General features: G+C 35.6%; 1 protein-coding gene across 2 annotated transcripts in view; it reads right to left on the bottom strand.

Annotated features, from left to right (window-relative positions):
• The window catches only part of WDR70 (WD repeat domain 70), a 335,155-nt gene that overhangs the window by 201,113 nt on the left and 114,617 nt on the right, over nucleotides 1-19,425 (bottom strand). For both annotated transcript variants that reach the window (XM_081284615.1, XM_081284616.1), the window contains exon 10: nucleotides 4,300-4,376. In XM_081284615.1, the coding sequence (XP_081140741.1) occupies nucleotides 4,300-4,376 (77 nt within the window). The remainder of the gene's footprint in view (nucleotides 1-4,299; nucleotides 4,377-19,425) is intronic.

The following is a 19,425-nucleotide window of genomic DNA, read 5'->3' as shown; positions in this document are numbered from 1 at the left end:
TTTGTACTGAGGAATGAACCCACGGTAACTTAATCACTGAGCCACATCCACAGACCTTTTTATTTATTTTTTTATTTTGAGATGGGAGTCTCCCTAAGTTGCGTAGGGCCTCCCTAAGTTGCTGAGGCTGGCTTTGTACTTGTGATCCTCCTGCCTCAGCCTCTTGAGTCATTTGGATTACATGCGGTCATCATCATGCCCAGCTAATGTTTTTAATACTACACGTACAGCCTGACGTTGTCCCAGACCATGGAAGACTAGTAAAAATTAGGTCTAACTGTGGTTTTCTGGTTGGTTAGTGGGTTGGTTGGTTGGTTGGTTGGTTGGTTAGTTTGGCAATTCTGGAGATCAAATCTGAGTGCATGAGAGCCAAGCACTCTACTGCTGAGCTATATCCACTCAGCTCTTGATCTTTTAAAAAGTCTCTGGTTCTTATATTTTACCAGCTGTTACACAATCCAATCCCTCAAAGACTTATTCAGTCATTTTTCACAAATGGTCACAGCCAGTGGTTCCTCCTTTCACTCTATCCTAAATCCACTTGCTCTGTGCCTACCTGTTTTCTTTTCTTGATTTTTTTAATTGCTATTCATCTGTATTTCCTCTCTCCCCTGACTGTGGAAGAAGCCAATTTTCTACTTTCTCCTCCTCACTAAAACCTTTAAAATGCACAAACATTTCACAGTGAGTTACTATAGAAAATTAGAAAAGAATAGCAAACTCTACAAAGATAACAAAACTTGACAAAAGTTATCTTTTTAGCTCACCTAAAAGAAATCTGGAAACAGGAATATAATATCCAGTCCCATTTATGCTAATGACATCTTGGAGATAAAAAAAAAATGACCTTTTATTTAAAGCAGCACACTGTTCTCTTTGTTTAGTGTTTTACTTAGGAATGTGTTAGGGAGACCCACACCAACTCCCAGGTTCTAAGAGGAACTATGGAACCATCCATGGACCTGTAAATATTGTTTACTACTAATTATATCACGTCATTCTTCCAGCACAGCCAGAATAACCCCATGCCTCTCAAAGCAATTAGAGTTTCCTGGAGAGCATAAAGACCCACTCACTACCACAAGTTCTTTTCATGATCCTCCTCATAATCAGGTAATGTGCAAGTATCATCACAGCAGTGCTCTGTAGGAGAACTCCAAGGCAAAGGAAATCTGTCCTCTGATAGGAAGCATTTTGCGGAGTATTCTTTATAAGATGAGGTTTTATATCCATTCCTTATATAAAAGTGATTTGTGCCCTGTAGTACCTGTATCTATAAGTCAATCACCATCATCTTTGTGATCACCACTCACAAACTTGTGTACAGCCATTCACAGTACATATACATTCTGGCTCAGCCACTTAGAATCATGTCCTTGGAAAAGTCACAATCAGATCTTCATTTGGAATACACAATAACACTACTGCCTACAAACCACATTGCTATGAGGAAAAAATAGGACAATGCTTAGCATACATAAAGTGTACTGAACACTTTTGGCTCATAGAAGTACTCAATGAATATTAACTATTATTAGCTATTATCTCAGTAGTAATTCATTGAGAAATGTTAACAAAATGTAGAGAGACCATTCCTATTGATTAAATTTTCAATATTATGAAAAAGATTGGGTATTCTTCAATGGCTTCTCTTATCATTACATTAAAATCCTAGCCTTGGGGCTGGGGATGTGGCTCAAGCGGTAGCGCGCTCGCCTGGCATGCGTGCGGCCTGGGTTCGATCCTCAGCACCACATACAATCAAAGATGTTGTGTCCGCCGAGAACTAAAAAATAAATATTAAAATTCTCTCTCTCTCTCTCTCTCTCTCTCTCTCTCTCTCTCTCTCTCACTCTCTCTTTAAAAAAAAAAAAATCCTAGCCTTTTTCGTTTAACCTACAACATCCTATATGACTGGTCCTTGCCTTCCTCTCCAAACTCATTTCCTATCATTCTCACCCTTCCCAACAGCCCCCCAAAATCAACTTCCCTGGTATTTCTTTCCCTCAAACATGTTTCATTGCATTCTCATCTTAAGGTTTCTAAATATGCTTCATTTTGGCCTGGAAAGCTCTTTCCCTGTGGTGGTCTCCTTTGCATGATTTAGGTCTCACCTGCAGGGTGACTTCCTCAGAAGCTTTCACTGTCCTATGTGTTCTTTTTCTCTTATTTGGTCTATTCTTTTGCTTAAACTGAATTCTTAACACTAATTACTACATTTAACTATATGTAGAAGAATGAAACTAGACCAATGTCTTTCACCCTCCACAAAAAATCAATCCGAAGTGGATCAAAACCTAGGAATTGGACCAGAAACTTTGCAACTGCTAGGAAAAAAAAATGGGGTCATCCCTCCAAGATCCTCACAGATACTGAATTCCTTAACAAGACCCCTAAAACTCAAGAAACAAAATGAAGAATTAAGAAGTGGGACAGCATCAAATTAAAAAGTTTCTGCACAGCAAAGAAAACAGTTAAAAATTTGAAGAGACAGCCTATGGAATGGGAGAAAATCTTTGCCACCTACTCGTCTGACAAGGGGATTAATGTCCAGAATTTATAAAGAACTTAAAAAACTTAACACACACACACACACACACACACACACACACACACCAAATAACCCAAACAATAAATGGGCAAATGAACTAAACATACACTTCTCAAAAGAGGAAATACAAATGGCCAAGAAATATAAAAAAAAAAATGTTCAACATCTCTAGCAATCAGAGAAACACAAATCTAAATTACATTGAGATTTCATCTCACTCCAGTTAGAATGGCAATCTCCGAGAATATAAATAATAATAAATGCTGGTGAGAGTGTGGGAAAAAGGACTCATACATTGTTGGTAAGACTGTAAATTAATACAACCACCCTGGAAAGCAGTATGGAGATTCCTCAAAAGAGCAGAAATAGAATGACCACACAGCCCAGCTATCCCACTCCTTGGTATTTATCCAAAAGAACTAAAACCAGCATACTATGGTGATACAGGTACATCAATGTTTGTAGCAGTGCAATTCACTGCAGACAACTTATAGAACCGGTCCAGGTACCTGGCAACAGTTGAATACATAAAGAAAATTTGGTACATAAACACAATGGAGTATTATTCAGCCATAAAGAAGAATGAAATTATGGCATTTGTTGATAAATGGATGGAATTGGAGAATATCATGCTAAGTGAAATAAGCCAGACTCAGAAAGTCAAAGGTCAAATGTACTCTTTCATATACAGAAGCTAGAGCAACATAAGGAGGAAAAAAATGTGTGGGGGGGAATACCATTAACATAGAAAGCAGATCAGTGGAGTAGAAGAATGAGAACAGAGAAAAAACTGAGGGGAGAAAAGGAAGCAGTATTAGGGACTGAAATGGAGCAAATTATATTCCATGCATATATGATTATGTCAAAATAAAACCAACAATTATGTAGAACTATAATGTACTTCCAAAAACATTTTTAAAAGAAAAGTTTGAAATTTTTAAAAAATACTGTATTATTGAATTTTGGTGTTTCTATACCTTCTCTGTCTTCTAGCACTCACTTCCATGTAGTCAGAAACTTCACTGACAGTGTACTTGCACACAGTGAACATGCTATACATGGTGAATGAACCAAGTATCTAACTGATCTTCCAGAGCTTAACTCTCTGTTAATTACTTTTCTCAGAGACAAAAGGTCAGAAAAAGGTAAATCAAACTAAAAATCACCCTAATTTATTACTGTCATTTTTCTTTAAAAGGTGGTTGTGTGTGTGTGTGTGTGTGTGTGTGTGTGTGTGTAATGGAAGTGTATGGTTAAAAGTTCACTGAATTCACATAGAATTATGGTTGAAAAAAGCCCAACTTAGTATCATTTCAGATAGATAAACCTTTTTTTATTGTTTATTTTTTAGTGGTTGTCGGACACAATATCTTTATTTTATTTATTTATTTCTATGTGGTGCTGAGAATCAAACCCAGGGCCTGGCACGTGCTAGGCGAGCATTCTACCACTAAGCCAGAATCCCAGCCCATAGATAAATCTTTACTGTAAGAAGCAAGAAATTATTACTACAGTTTCAAAGTTATTTAATTATATAAATCTGATCCTTTATGTTCTGTGATAAAATTCTACTGGGATTCATATCAACTCTCATTTTCATAGTGTTCATATTTATTTAATTAAACCTTATACTAAAACCAAAGCTAAAACCAAAGTTAAGAATAAGAATATATAAATATCAGATTCCTTATACTGTTTCTTTTACTGTTGAAAAATACTGAATTAGGTAAATTATCAACGATACTCACGCATCATTTGAGCAAGTCATAAATTCTCCCTTTATTTTGGGATGCCATGAGCCAGTATGAAGCATTGCTGTGTGACCCTTGGAAAAATAAAGACAAAGGGAATAAAATATGTTTTAAAAAGGTAAACAATAAATTGATGAGAAACTGATATCTCACATTAAAAACTCTTTACTTCTCAAAAACATATTATTTTAATTATAAGCTTCTACTATTTTATCCCAATTTTATCTCATAACATGTTTTGCTTTTTTCATTTTGTTAATCCAATTGTGTATACCCCCTGCCAACTCTCAAAATTAGCACAATGCTTTCTTGCAACAGGTACTTAATAAGGTGGGAAATTAAGAGAATAATAATACACTCTTGTTAGGGGAAAAAAACATAATAAGAAGGACAGATTGGCCCTTCTTTAAAGATCATGATTCTTTTCTATAATGAAAAATAATTAAGAATAATAGAAAGCATTTACAAATAAGCACAACAAATTGTGTCCATAATCTTGTCTACAATATATCTATAACAGTAATTATGGGAAATGAAAAAAACATGTAAAATGATTTTGGAAAATTAATTCTACAAAATATATAGAACATAAAAATACTAGAATTATGAAGCTGGAATAAAAATTGATAGATACTCCAAATCAACCACAGAGTACAGATTAAATATTCTATAAAAATAAAACATACACATACACATACCCACCCCTACCAGTCCCAGGGAACAAAATTCACTAGAATGGCGTCCTATGGTTAAGTCAGGTTCAGATGGGACACAAAAAAGCCTAATACTTTTTAGTGTAATAGTGGCAGTGTCCCTTACTCTGACAATGTCCAAAATAAAGCTATGCTTAAAACAGCAAAATTATATATTAAAAGTGGTTTACAGGAAAATGGTACTAGAAAGAATGAACTGGAATAATATGTGGGCCTAGAGATCATCTCTAGTCCATGTTGCCCAATGCCTCGAAATTGTATTTGGCCGAGTCCTGCCATTCTGCTCAAGTTTACAGGGTATAAATGGGGAGATACCACAAAGGTAGAGAATCTTGGCCTGCAATAGGAAGGCATAAAATTAAAGCAATGCCCACAGGGACAGTTAGGAAGTTTAAGATCCCATTTCCCACTTAAGACCTGCATATCCAAGCATCTACTTGACATTTCCACCTGCATAACAAAAGCATCTCAAACATAATAAGGAGATCTTGATTCTTACTGTCTAAATCATTTCCAATTTTTTTTCCAGGTTCTCAAGCAAAAAAACTTGGAAGTCAACTTTGAATACTTCCATAACCCTAATTCTAAAATTTTCTACCCAACTGGATTCAATCCAAAAGCTAGTCTTGCTGATTCTATCCAAAATGTATCTCAAATCTATCCACTTTTCTCTTTTTCACCACTATCATTTGTCTATGACTCAACATTATCTCATGGTTCTAAATCAGTTATTATATACTGGAACAGATAGATTTGTTACTACTACTCTCTCTGCTTTTACCTTAACATTCTGTTTCACATAGCAATCAGTACAATCCTTTAAAAAATACAACTATAAACGTGACACTCTTCTGCCTATAACCTTTGCTGGTTTTTTAATCTCTACAGTTTAAACAAATTACACTTCCTAGCCCCTGGTTTCCTTGCAAATTCACTTATTTCGTGTCCATTCCTGCCCAAAATGTACCACCCACTGCCCTCTTTTCCCATATCAGATACATGCTTTTTCATCTACTAGAACTTTTATTTACCCCTTTCTCCTGATAGTTCCTTCTCATTCTTCCAATCTCAGTTTACAGGTCAGTGATTCAAGTAAGTATTTCCTGGCTCTCAATTTAAGTAAACATGGTGCATCTCATTGTTCTTTCCCAAACACTTGTCCATTTCCTTAATAATAGCTAGCATGATTTGTAACTCTTTATTCATTTATTATTTGTTAAAGGATGTTAAAAATTCTACATATTCATGATCAAATATAGATGGGGAACCCTAAAATTTAGCATAAACAGAAAAAATGAATCTTACTATATTTCAGATAAGCAAAACATACATCAAAAGACTAAACAGAAGATAGTAAGTAACTATATACCCTGTAGTGAGCTGAATGGCGACCCCAAAAAAGATATGTCCATATCCTAGTCCACGGAACTTGTGAATGTAACCTCTTTTGGGAAAAGTATCTTCAGACATAAGTAGGAATCTCTAGGTGAGTTATCTAAATCCAATGATGTATATCCTCATAGGAAAGAGAAGAAAAGACACAAAAAGAACACTATGTAAAGCAGAGACTGGAGTTATGTACCCATAAGCCAAGAAACATTAGGAGTCAACAGAAGCTGAAAGAAGAAACGAACTCCCCTCCCCATTAAGAATCACTGGAGGAAGTGTGACCCTGCCAATACCTCGATTTCTGATTTCTGCACTACAGAACTTAAAAAGTACAGATTTCTTATTTATTAAAATTACCATGTTTGTGGTAGTTATGTATAGTAGCCCAACAAACCTAGAAAATAGTCTCAGTCTGAGACCCAAAGGATTGTAAATAAATAGTGAATTCCAGTTAGCACATTTGTTTCTTTTCTGTAATGGTATGCATTAACAATGATGAAACTGCTTTCAAAATAGCAAAGAATTAAGCCAATGAACAAATACATTGAGGATAACGTGAGTAAGGTTTCTCATGATTGTGTGGAATATGTTTGAAACTAGGGATGATATGAATTCTTGATTTTTAATAAGTAGATTTGAATAAATATAGTTGTGTGTATCTGTTATTCTTGAGCTCTATATACTGAAAATTTACTAAAAACAATACACTCTAGCAAAACTAGCACAGAAATCCTGGATTTTAAAAATCATTCCGTAATAAAAGGAACCTGGAGAAATTACTACTTATAGGGCCAGGATAGGAAAAGGACAGAGGAACATGGAACATGTTATTGTGTCAAAAAATAAGAAAGCACTGCAGAAGTGATGGAGATATATTAAAAAGATAAAAATACAGGTCAAATGGGCTTTCACTGGCTAAGTCAAAAACAGCTGGGACATCAAAATACATGAAGATAGTAAAAGATTATAAACCATTGACTAAGTAAGAACCCTTGAATACATACTAATATAATGAATAAATAAACAAAATAGAAGAAAAAACTCTTCCTTACAGAGGAATGCTTCCCAATAAACATAAAATGAATGACAGAGTTAGAAAGATAATTATTTTATAATCATCACAGTAATAACCACCTCAGGCAAGAATCATCAAGGAATGCTAAAACTAGTGGAGGAAAGTCTGAAAATGAACAGGATATTTATTTGGCTTCAAAATCTCTATGAAAATTACTCGATAATTACAAAGAAGAAATAGCTTTATAGCAAAGAATCCTGCTAGACACCACCTTAAACAAGCGATCCAGGTTAACATCACTAATATTGGCACAAACTAATATCATGTACTTCCTTATATGAAGAAATAAGGACACAATATTGTTTCTGTGACAGTTCTTCTAAAAATGCAAAAGCAGACTCAATTATGATGAAAACCAGGTAAAACCAAATTCCATATTCTATAAAATAACTGACTTAGTCTTCCAAAAGGTCAAGATAAGAAAACACCAAAAAAGGCAGAGAAGTCTTCTCAAATTAAAGAAGACAAAATACATAATAACGATACACATATGTGCTCTGCAGAAATAGTTATAAAGATTGCAGGGAAACCTGAATTCCAGTGAAACCTGAATATAAACAATGATCCCTGGGCCTGGTGTGGTGGCGCATGCCTGTAATCCCAGTCACTCAAGAGGCTGAGACAGAAGGATCGAGTGTTCAAAGCCAGTCTCAGCAACCTAGCAAGGCCTTAAACAACTCAGTGAGACTCTGTCTCTAAATAAAACACAAAATAGGGCTGAGGATGTGGCTCAGTGGTCGAGTGCCTCTAAGTTCAATACCCTGGACCAAAAAAAAAAAAAGAATGATCCCTAGTTAGCACATATAGACCAACTGGAATAGAAACAAGAAAGGCTTTAAAAATTAAATCAACAATTATATAAGTGGAAGAAACGATTTTTAGTAGAGGGGGTGGAGAGAGAGAAGGGGAGGGGAGGGGAGGGGAGGGGAGGGGGGATAGTGGAGAATGGGATAGACAGCAGAATACATCAGTCACTAGAAAGGCAATTTATAAATCAATGGAAATGTAACTGATGTGACATAGCAATCTGTATACGGGGTAAAAATGGGAGTTCATAACCCACTTGAATCAATCTGTGAAATATGGTATATTAAGAACTATGTAATGTTTTGAACAACCAACAATAAAATATTATAAAAAAAAAAAAAATTAAATCAACATTAGAAAGAAAAACAGCTCACAGGCAGCACATTAGAATCTGAAGTCTAAAACTAATGAGGTTGACTGTCCATACAGACACACATGTGCAGGCACACTCATACCATCATGATCAACAACCAAAAATGGTACCAAGCAGAGGTTTGACACAGGACTCAGAATCTCTTAACACAATTTAAAATCAAGGCAACAACCCAAAATTAAACATACAATGAGAACAACCTAACCAGCTCTCAAGAAGACAGACAAAAGACGCCACCACAAAATAACTAATTAGAACAAATTTTAAAAATTTTTAAAAAGATGCCACCACAAGAAAACCAAAATGATAGAATTATCAGAGAAAAACTTCAAGTCAGTATATATACCCATACTACAAAAAGAGAAAGGAAACACTTTTGAAACAAATGTGTTATTGCTGCTGTTGTTATTTTTGGAGACAGGGTCTTGCTAAGTTGCTTAAGGCCTCACTAAGTTGCTGAGGCTGCATTAAACTTGTGATCCTCCTGCCTGAGCCTCCCAAGCCACTGAGATTATAGATGTAAGCCATTGTTCCCAGCAAATGTGTTCTGGTTTTGATATGATCTATCCCATAAAAGCTCCTGTTAATGCAGGAATATTCAGAGGTGAAATGATTAGATTATGAGATGTAACCTAATCGATCCATTCTAGATTTAGAATCTGCAGACATGTCATAATCTATTAAAGTTAAAAATAAAGGTCTTAAAATAAACAGACAGAAATAAAAATCATATTACATATAGAAAAACAATATTTTAAATACTACAGATTACTCATCAAAAATAATGAAAGTCAGAAGGAATTAAGACAAATTTTAAATACTGAAAGAAAAATAATGCATTTGTTGTTGTTGTTGTTGTTGTTGTTGTTGTTGTTGTTGGGATTGAAATCATAGACACTCAACCACAGAGCTACATTCCCAGTTCTTTTTTGGAGACAGAGATTCACTAAGTTGTTGAGGGTCTCATTAACTTACTCAGGCTGCCCTGAACCTGCCATCCTCCTGTCTCGGCCTCCTCAGTCACTGGGATTACTGGCAAGTGCCACAAGGTCTGGCAAATACTTTCAATTTAAATGCACAAAAAATGCCCTTTCAGGACTAAAGAAAGAAAGAAAAGAAATAGAAACATTCTGAGATGAAAGAACTATAAAATGCCACCACCACTAAATCTGTTTTTGAAAAATGCTTCCCGGGGGGCATATCAAATCAAAACCATAACACATTTGCTACATACAGTGCCTTACATCTGAATAGCTAGGTGTGTGGTGTTTTTGGAATCAATTACCCAGAAATACTGAAGGATGATTGTCTGTGTATGGTGAGGACGGGGATCATGCATAACATTTCTTAGAGCCACCACTTGAAAAAACACTATGAAAAGCCATAACAAAAAGCCAGCAAGTAAGAAGTGTGTTAAGAGTGACAGAAAAGGACTCTCTGTCTCCGTGTTCATCTTGAGCTACCCCAAATCACTCTAGAGTGCCACCATGTCAACATGACTAGAGGGGGCTGGGGTTGTGGGTCAGTGGTAGAGTGCTCATCTCGCATGTGTGAGGCATTGGGTTCGATCCTCAGCACCACATAAAAATAAATAAATAAAATAAAGGTACTGGGTCTATCTACAACTAAATAAAATTACAAAAAACCCACAAAAAAAAAAAAGCCAGCAAGTAAGCTAAACAGAATTTTAACAATGTTGAAAGAAGTAAAAAATGATGAAGCAAGGAACAAATAATAGAAAGGACAAGCAGAAAATAAAATGGCAGAACTAAATAAACCAGCAATATGAATAATTACACTAAAATTAAGTTGTCTAAAAACACCAATTAGAAGACAATAGTTGTCATTACAGACTTAAAAACTAAAACAAGGCCCAACAATAGGCTTTTTCATAAATCTCACCTGAAGCGTAGATATGGATAGTTTAAAAATTGAGGATGAACAATGGCTGTGATGACGCACACCTGTAATCTCAGCCACTAGGGAGACTGAGGTGGGAGAATCTCAAATTCAAAATCAGCCTAGGCAACTTAATGAGAACCTGTCTCAAAATAAAAAATAAAAAGGGGTGTGGATATTACTCCGTGCTAGCGTGTCCCTGGGTTAAATCCCCAGTAGTAAATAATAATAATAATAATAATAATAATAATAATAAAAAATAATTAATGGAAAAGGATATAGCAAACACCTTGATTCACAGCCTTGCATTTACTATTCCCTGTTTCTACATGGCTCTTGCAACAACAAACATTTTATTGATTTATTTATTTAGACATACATGACAATAGAGTATATTCTGACATATTGTACATACATGGAGTATAACTTGTTCTAATTTCCTAATTCCCACTCTTGTGGTTGTACATGATGTGGAGTTACACTGGTGGTGTATTCATCTATGAACATAAGAAGAGTTATGTCTGATTCAATAAATTGTCTTTCCTAGTCCCATTCCCCATCCCTTCCTTCATTCCCCTTTGTCTAACCCACCAAATTCTTCCCTCCACCCTCCTTACTATTTGTAAACATCCACATATCAGAGAGAACATTTGGCCTTTGGTTTCTTGGGATTGGCTTATTTTGCTTAGCATGATAGTCTCCAGATCCATCCATTTACCAGTAAAAGTCATAAAGTCATTCTTCCTTATTGCTGAATACTATTCCATTGTGAATAGATAACACATTTTCTTCATCCATCTGTTGACAGATGAGTAGGACTGTTTTGTAGCTTAACTATTGTCAGTTGAGCTGCTATGAACTTTAATGTAGCTGTGACACTGTAAGTATGCTGATTTTAATTCCTCTGGGTATAAGCCAAGGAGGAAGATAACTGGGTCAAATGGTGGTTCCATTCCAAGTCTTCTGAGGAATCTCCATACTGCTTTCCAGAGCGGTTACTCCAATTTTTAGTTCCACCAGCAACTTATGAGTGTACATACCTTTTCCCCCACATCCTCACCAACATTTATTGTTACTTGTATTCTTGATAATTGCCATTCTGACTGGAATGAGATGAAACCTCAGTGTAGTTTTAGTTTGCATTTCTCTAATTGCTAGACAAGTTGAACATTTTTTTCATATATTTGTTGACCATTCATGTCATCTGCTGTCAAGTATCTATTCAGTTCCTTAGGCCCTTTATTGATTGGGTTATTTTTTTTTAATTATTTTATTGTTGGTTGTTCAAAACATTACATAGTTCTTAATATACCATATTTCACAGATTGATTCAAGTGGGTTATGAACTCCCATTTTTACCCCGTATACAGATTGCTGTGTCACATCAGTTACATTTCCATTGATTTACAAATTGCCTTTCTAGTGACTGATGTATTCTGCTGTCTATCCCATTCTCTACTGTCCCCCCTCCCCTCCCCTCCCCTCCCCTCCCCTTCTCTCTCTCCATCCCCTCTACTATAAATCGTTTCTTCCACTTACATAATTTTTCTCCTACTCCTCCTTTCCTCTTATATGTAATTGTGTATAACCCTGAGGCTCACCTTCCAATTCCATGCAATTTCCCTTAACTCTCACTTTCCCTCCCGCCTATCATCCCTGTTTAATGTTAATCTTCTTCTCCAGCTCTTCGTCTCTACCCTGTCCTTGGTTACTCCCCTTATATCAAAGAAGACATTTGACATTTGTTTTTTAAGGATTGGCAAGCTTCACTTAGCATAATCTGCTCTAATGCCATCCATTTCCCTCCAAATTCTATGATTTTGTCATTTCTTATTGCAGAGTAATACTCCATTGTGTATAAATGCCACATTTTTTAATCCATTCATCTATTGAAGGGCTTCTAGGTTGGTTCCACAATCTTGCTCACGTGAATTGTGCTGCTATGAACATCGATATAGCAGTGTCCCTGTAGCATGCTCTTGTTAGGTCTGTAGGGAATAGACCGAGAAGGGGAATAGCTGGGTCAAATGGTGGTTCCATTCCCAGCTTTCCAAGAAATCTCCATACTGCTTTCCAAATTGGCCGCACCATTTTGCAGTCCCACCAACAATGAACAAGTGTACCCATTTCCCCGCATCCTCGCCAGCACTTGTTGTTGGACTTCTTAATGGCTGCCAATCTTACTGGAGTGAGATGGTATCTTAGGGTGGTTTTGATTTGCATTTCTGTGACTGCTAGCAATGTTGAGCATTTTTTCATATACTTGTTGATTGATTGTATGTCCTCCTCTGAGAAGTGTCTGTTCAGGTCCTTGGCCCATTTGTTGATTGGGTTATTTGTTATCTTATTATCTAATTTTTTGAGTTCTTTGTATACTCTGGATATTAGGGCTCTATCTGAAGTGTGTGGGGTAAAGATTTGTTCCCAGGATGTAGGCTCCCTGTTTATCTCTCTTATTGTTTCTTTTGTTGAGAGAAAACTTTTTAGTTTGAGTAAGTCCCATTTGTTGATTCTGGTTGTTAACTCTTGAGCTAAGGGTGTCCTATTGAGGAATTTGGAGCCTGACCCCACAGTATGTAGACCATAGCCAACTTTTTCTTCTATCAGACGCCGTGTCTCTGATTTAATATCGAGCTCCTTGATCCATTTTGAGTTAACTTTTGTGCATGGCGAGAGAAAGGGATTCAGTTTCATTTTGATGCATATGGATTTCCAGTTTTCCCAGCACCATTTGTTGAAGATGCTATCCTTCCTCCATTACATGCTTTTAGCCCCTTTGTCAAATATAAGATAGTTGTAGTTTTGCGGATTGGTTACTGTGTCTTCTATTCTGTACCATTGGTCCACTCGCCTGTTTTGGTACCAGTACCATGCTGTTTTTGTTACTATTGCTCTGTAGTATAGTTTGAAGTCTGGTATCGCTATACCGCCTGATTCACACTTCCTGCTTAGCATTGTTTTTGCTATTCTGGGTCTTTTATTATTCCATATGAATTTCCTGATTGTTTTATCTATTTCTACAAGAAATGCTGTTGGGATTTTGATTGGGATAGCATTGAACTTATAGAGAACTTTTGGTAATATCGCCATTTTGATGATGTTAGTTCTGCCTATCCATGAACAGGGTATATTTTTCCATCTTCTGAGGTCTTCTTCTATGTCTCTTTTTAGGGTTCTGTAGTTTTCATTGTATAGGTCTTTCACCTCTTTTGTTAGGTTGATTCCCAGGTATTTTATTTTTTGGGGGGATATTGTGAATGGAGTAGTTGTCCTCATTTCCGTTTCAGAGGATTTGTCGCTGATATACAGGAATGCATTTGATTTATGCGTGTTGATTTTATATCCCGCCACTTTGCTGAATTCATTTATTAACTCTAATAGTTTCTTTGTAGACCCTTTTGGGTCTGTTAGGTATAGAATCATATCATCTGCAAATAGTGATGATTTAAGTTCTTCTTTTCCTATTTTTATGCCTTTAATTTCTTTTGTCTGTCTAATTGCTCTGGCCAGTGTTTCGAGGACTGTGTTGAACAGAAGTGGTGAGAGAGGGCATCCCTGTCTTGTACCAGATCTTAGAGGGAATGCCTTCAATTTTTCTCCATTCAGAATGATGCTGGCCTGTGGCTTATCATAGATTGCTTTTACAATGTTGAGGTATGATCCTGTTATCCCTAATTTTTCTAGAGTTTTGAACATAAAGGGATGCTGTACTTTGTCAAATGCCTTTTCTGCATCTATCGAGATGATCATATGGTTCTTATTTTTAAGTCTATTGATGTGGTGAATAACATTTATTGATTTCCGTATATTGAACCAGCCTTGCATCCCAGGGATGAATCCTACTTGATCATGGTGTATAATTTTTTTGATACGATTTTGAATCCGATTCGCCAGGATTTTATTGAGGATTTTTGCATCTAGGTTCATTAGAGATATTGGTCTGTAGTTTTCTTTCTTTGAAGTGTCTCTGTCTGGTTTAGGTATCAGGGTGATGTTGGCCTCGTAGAATGTCTTTGGAAGTTCTCCCTCTTTTTCTATTTCCTGAAATAGCTTGAAAAGTATTGGTGTTAGTTCCTCTTTAAAGGTTTTGTAAAACTCTGCTGTATACCCGTCGGGTCCTGGGCTTTTCTTAGTTGGTAGTCTTTTGATGGTTTCTTCTATTTCCTCTATTGTTATTGGTCTGTTTAGGCTGTCTATATCTTCCTGACTCAATCTGGGCAGATCATATGACTTAAGAAATTTATCGATGCCTTCACTATCTTCTATTTTATTGGAGTATAAGGATTCAAAGTAATTTCTGATTATCTTCTGTATTTCTGAAGTGTCTGTTGTGATATTGCCTTTTTCATCCCGTATGCTAGTAATTTGGGTTCTCTCTCTTCTTCTCTTCGTTAGCATGGCTAAGGGTCTGTCGATTTTATTTATTTTTTCAAAGAACCAACTTTTGGTTTTGTCAATTTTTTCAATTGTTTCTTTTGTTTCGATTTCATTAATTTCAGCTCTGATTTTAATTATTTCTTGCCTTCTACTTCTTTTGCTGTTATTTTGCTCTTCTTTTTCTAGGATTTTGAGATGCTATATGAGATCGTTTATTTGTTGGTTTTTTCTTTTTTTAAGGAATGCGCTCCAAGCAATGAATTTTCCTCTTAAAACTGCTTTCAATGTGTCCCATAGATTCCGATATGTTGTGTCAGTGTTTTCATTTATCTCTAAGAATTTTTTAATTTCCTCCTTGATGTCTTCTATGACCCATTGATCATTCAGTAACCTATTGTTCATTCTCCACGTGATGCATGATTTTTCCTTCCTTCTTTTATCGTTGATTTTCAGTTTCATTCCATTATGATCAGATAAGATGCATGGTATTATTTCTACTCCTTTATAGTGTCTAAGAGTTGTCCTGTGACATAATATATGATCTATTTTTGTGAAGGATCCATGTGCTGCTGAGAAAAAAGTGTAACTACTTGATGTTGGGTGGTATATTCTATATATGTCAATTAAGTCTAGGTTGTTAATTGTGTTGTTGAGTTCTATAGTTTCCTTATTTAACTTTTGTTTGGAAGATCTGTCCAGTGGTGAGAGAGGTGTGTTGAAGTCTCCCATGATTATTGTATGGTGGTCTATTAGACTCTTGTACTTGAGAAGAGTTTGCTTGATGAACGTAGCTGCACCATTGTTTGGGGCATATATATTTATGATTGTTATGTCTTGTTGGTGTATGGTTCCCTTGAGCAGTATGCAGTGTCCCTCTTTATCCTTTTTGATTAACTTTGGCTTGAAATCTATTTTGTTTGATATGAGTATGGACACTCCTGCTTGTTTCCGCAGTCCATATGAGTGGAATGATTTTTCCCAGCCTTTCACCTTCAGTCTATGTATATCTTTTCCTATCAAATGCATCTCCTGTAGGCAACATATTGTTGGATCTTGTTTTGTGATCCATTCGACTAGCCTGTGTCTCTTAATTGGTGAGTTTAAGCCATTAACATTTAGGGTTATTATTGAGATTTGGTTTGTTCCTCCAGTCATATTTGTTTATTTATGTTACTAAACCTGATTAGTTTTCCTCTTTGATTACTTTCCCCCCTTTACTGTCCTACCTCCCACTGATGGTTTTCAATGTTATTTTCAGTTTCCTCTTCCTGTAATGTTTTGCCAAGGATTTTTTGAAGAGGTGGTTTTCTAGCTGCGAATTCTTTTAACTTGGTTATTTTTTTTTTTGATGTTAAGTTTTTTGAGTTTGCTATATATCCTAGAAATAAATGCTCTGAGATGCAGGTGGCAAAGATTTCCTCCCATTCATCGCTTTTTTTTTTTTTTTTTTTTGATACTGAGGATTGAACCCAGGGGTGCTCAACCACTGAGCCATATTCCCAGCCCTTTTATATATCCTGCCTTAGCCTTTCTAGCCGCTGGGATTACACACATGTGCTACCACACCCAGCTCCATTCTTCACATTCTTAATTTGTTCCTTTGCCGTGAAGAAGTGTTTTAGTTTGATACCATCCCATTTACTGATTCTTGATTTTACTTCTTGCACTTTAGGATTCTTGTTGAGGAATTCAGTTCCTAAGCCAACATGATGGAAAGTTGGGACTACATTTTCTTCTAGTAGGTGTAGGGTCTCTGTCTAGATCCTTGATATACTTTGAGCTGAAAATAAACATTTATTTTTCACAGTTCTAGGGGTTGGTAACTCCAAGACTAATGTGCCAGTAGATTCAGTTTTTAGTAAGGACTCTCTTTGTGGCTTAAAGATGGTCACCTTCTCTTGCATCTGATGATGTGGGGTCTCTTCCTCTTTTCATAAGGATACCAATACCATCATGGAGGTTCTACCCTGTTGATCTCATCGAAACTTATAACCTGCCAAAGGCTCCTCCTCATACTATCACATTGAGGGTTGGGGTTTCAACATACAAATTTGGAGGGGGGTGGGGACACAAAATTCAGTACATAATAAGTACAGATAAAAACCTACAGCTAACAACATATTTGATGGGAAAATACACACATACACACACATGTATACATCCCTGAATGTTTCCTCCAAACATCAGAACTTAGGCAAGGAAGTCTACTAGCACCATTCCTTCTCAATGTCATAATGTCATTCTGAAAATCTTAATAAGTACAGTAAAGCAGATTATAAAAGAATAGATAATATATTTGCTATAAAATGCAATGTCTATATACAAATTTCCAAAATTCTACAAAAGTCTTTAAACTGATGAGTTTAATGTAAGATTTCAGAACACAAGGTCAACATACAAAAAAAAATCAATAGTATTTCACCAAAAAACAATTAGAAAGCAAATATATGTAAATATATGTGCGTACATAGTACACACATACCATTTATAACACAGAAAAGTGAAATACTTGGATATAAATTTAGTATGTTAATGATCTCTATGCTGAAAAGTGTAAAGCCCAAATGAAAGAAAGAAAAAAAGTCTAAATTAGTAGAGAGATATGCTGTGTTGATAGATTGGAAGACTCAATGCAGATGTCAATTTTCTCTAAATTGGATTTTTATATTCAAAATAATGTCAAATAATTCCAACAGGATTCTTTGTAGATATAAATAATACAGTTCTAATTTATGTGAAAAAGTAAAGAAATTAAAATAATCAAAGCCATTTTTAAAAAGAAGAACAAAGTTGGAACAATCATGCTACCAAATTTTTGAAAAATACCAAAAAGTTGTAGTAACATAGAGGGTAATATCTGTGAAAGGATAAACACTGTAAAAAGCAGAATATAGAACCCAGAAATAGATCTACTCAAATTTAATCAACTAATATTTAACAAAGATGCAAAGTCAACTCAATAAAGGAAGCAGTCTTTTCAACTAAAACAACTTGTGATTCATATGAAAAACAGAAAAAGAACTTCCACCTTTCCTCATCTCATATACAAATATTAAATCAAAATAAATCATAGCCCTAAATGTAAAACATAAAATAGAAAAACTCCTGCTAGAGTTTAGATATGAGATATCCCCTAAAAGCTCATGTGAGACAATAAATATTCAGAGGTGAAATGATTAGACTGTCAGAAGTGTAACCTAATCAGTGTATTGATTCACTGATATGGATTAACTGGATGGTAACTATGCGCAAATAGTATGTAGCTGGAGGAAGTAGGTTACTGCAGGTATGCCTTTGGGGTTTATATTTTCTCCATGGTGAGCAGAGCTCTCTCTACTTCCTGGCAGTCATGAACTAAGCAGTATTCCTCCTCCATTCCCTTCTTCCATGATGTTCTGCCTCACCCAGGCCCAGCTGGCCAACCATGAACTAAACTTCTGAAACCATGAGCCAAAATAAACTTTTCTTCTTCTAAGTAGGTCTTGTTGGATCTTTTGGTCACAGTGATGAAAAATTAACTAATACAACCTCTAAAAAACAAACTAGAGAAAAATCTTTGTGACACTCGGTTTGGTAAAGAGTTAAACACCAAAAATAAAAACCATGCAGAAAATAATTGATAAACTAGACTGAATAAAAATTCAAATAATTTTGCTTTGCAAAATGAATGGTCAAACAAGCCACAGACTGGGAGAAATATTTCCAAAGCACAAATTCAAAAAAGATTTCTATTCAGAATGTATTTTTTAACTCTGAAAAACAAACTCTAGTATGACACACACTCTCTTCCCCAAAATGGGTAAAAATATTAAATAGACATTTCACCAAAGAAAATATAAGGATGAGAAAGATGAAGAAATGCTCAATACCACTGATCATTAGGAAAATGCAATTTAAAACAATGAGATCCACTAAACACTTATTAGAATGGCTAAATTCCAGAAAATTGACAATATTAATTGCTAGTGAAGATTAAAAGCAACAGGAACTCTCATTATTCCTGGGGGGAATTCAAAATGGTCTAACTACTTTGTAAGACAGCCAGGCTGTGTCTTACAAAGTTAAACAAAATACAACCACATGTTCAGCAATAAGGCTCCTGAGTATTCACCCACTTGATTTGAAAGCATTCACAAAAAAACCTACACACAATTGTTTAGCACCTTTATTCATAAAGCACTGCAGGTAGAATATGTTTTGCCAGTGATTTAGATATGAGGGAAGAACAGTAGAGATGTAGAACTCAAGTTTTTGAATCCATCAATTGATCAAAGAGAAAGTTATTTATTGTGATCAAGACAATTACAGAATAAACAGGTCTAAAAAGGAAAAAAAATCACAATTACCTTTTTCTTTTATTTTATTTAAGTTGTTGATGGACCATTATTTTATTTGCTTATTTATATGTGGTGCTAGGAATCAAACCCAGTGCCTCACACATATGAGGCAAGCACTCTACCGCTGAGCTAGAACTCCAGCCCCACAATTTC

This window comes from Spermophilus citellus, assembly GCF_964194105.1.
Source record: "Spermophilus citellus genome assembly, chromosome: 1".
Lineage (NCBI taxonomy): Eukaryota > Metazoa > Chordata > Mammalia > Rodentia > Sciuridae > Spermophilus > Spermophilus citellus.
Note: the sequence above shows the minus strand (reverse complement) of the source record. Positions and strands in the feature narration are given on the sequence as shown.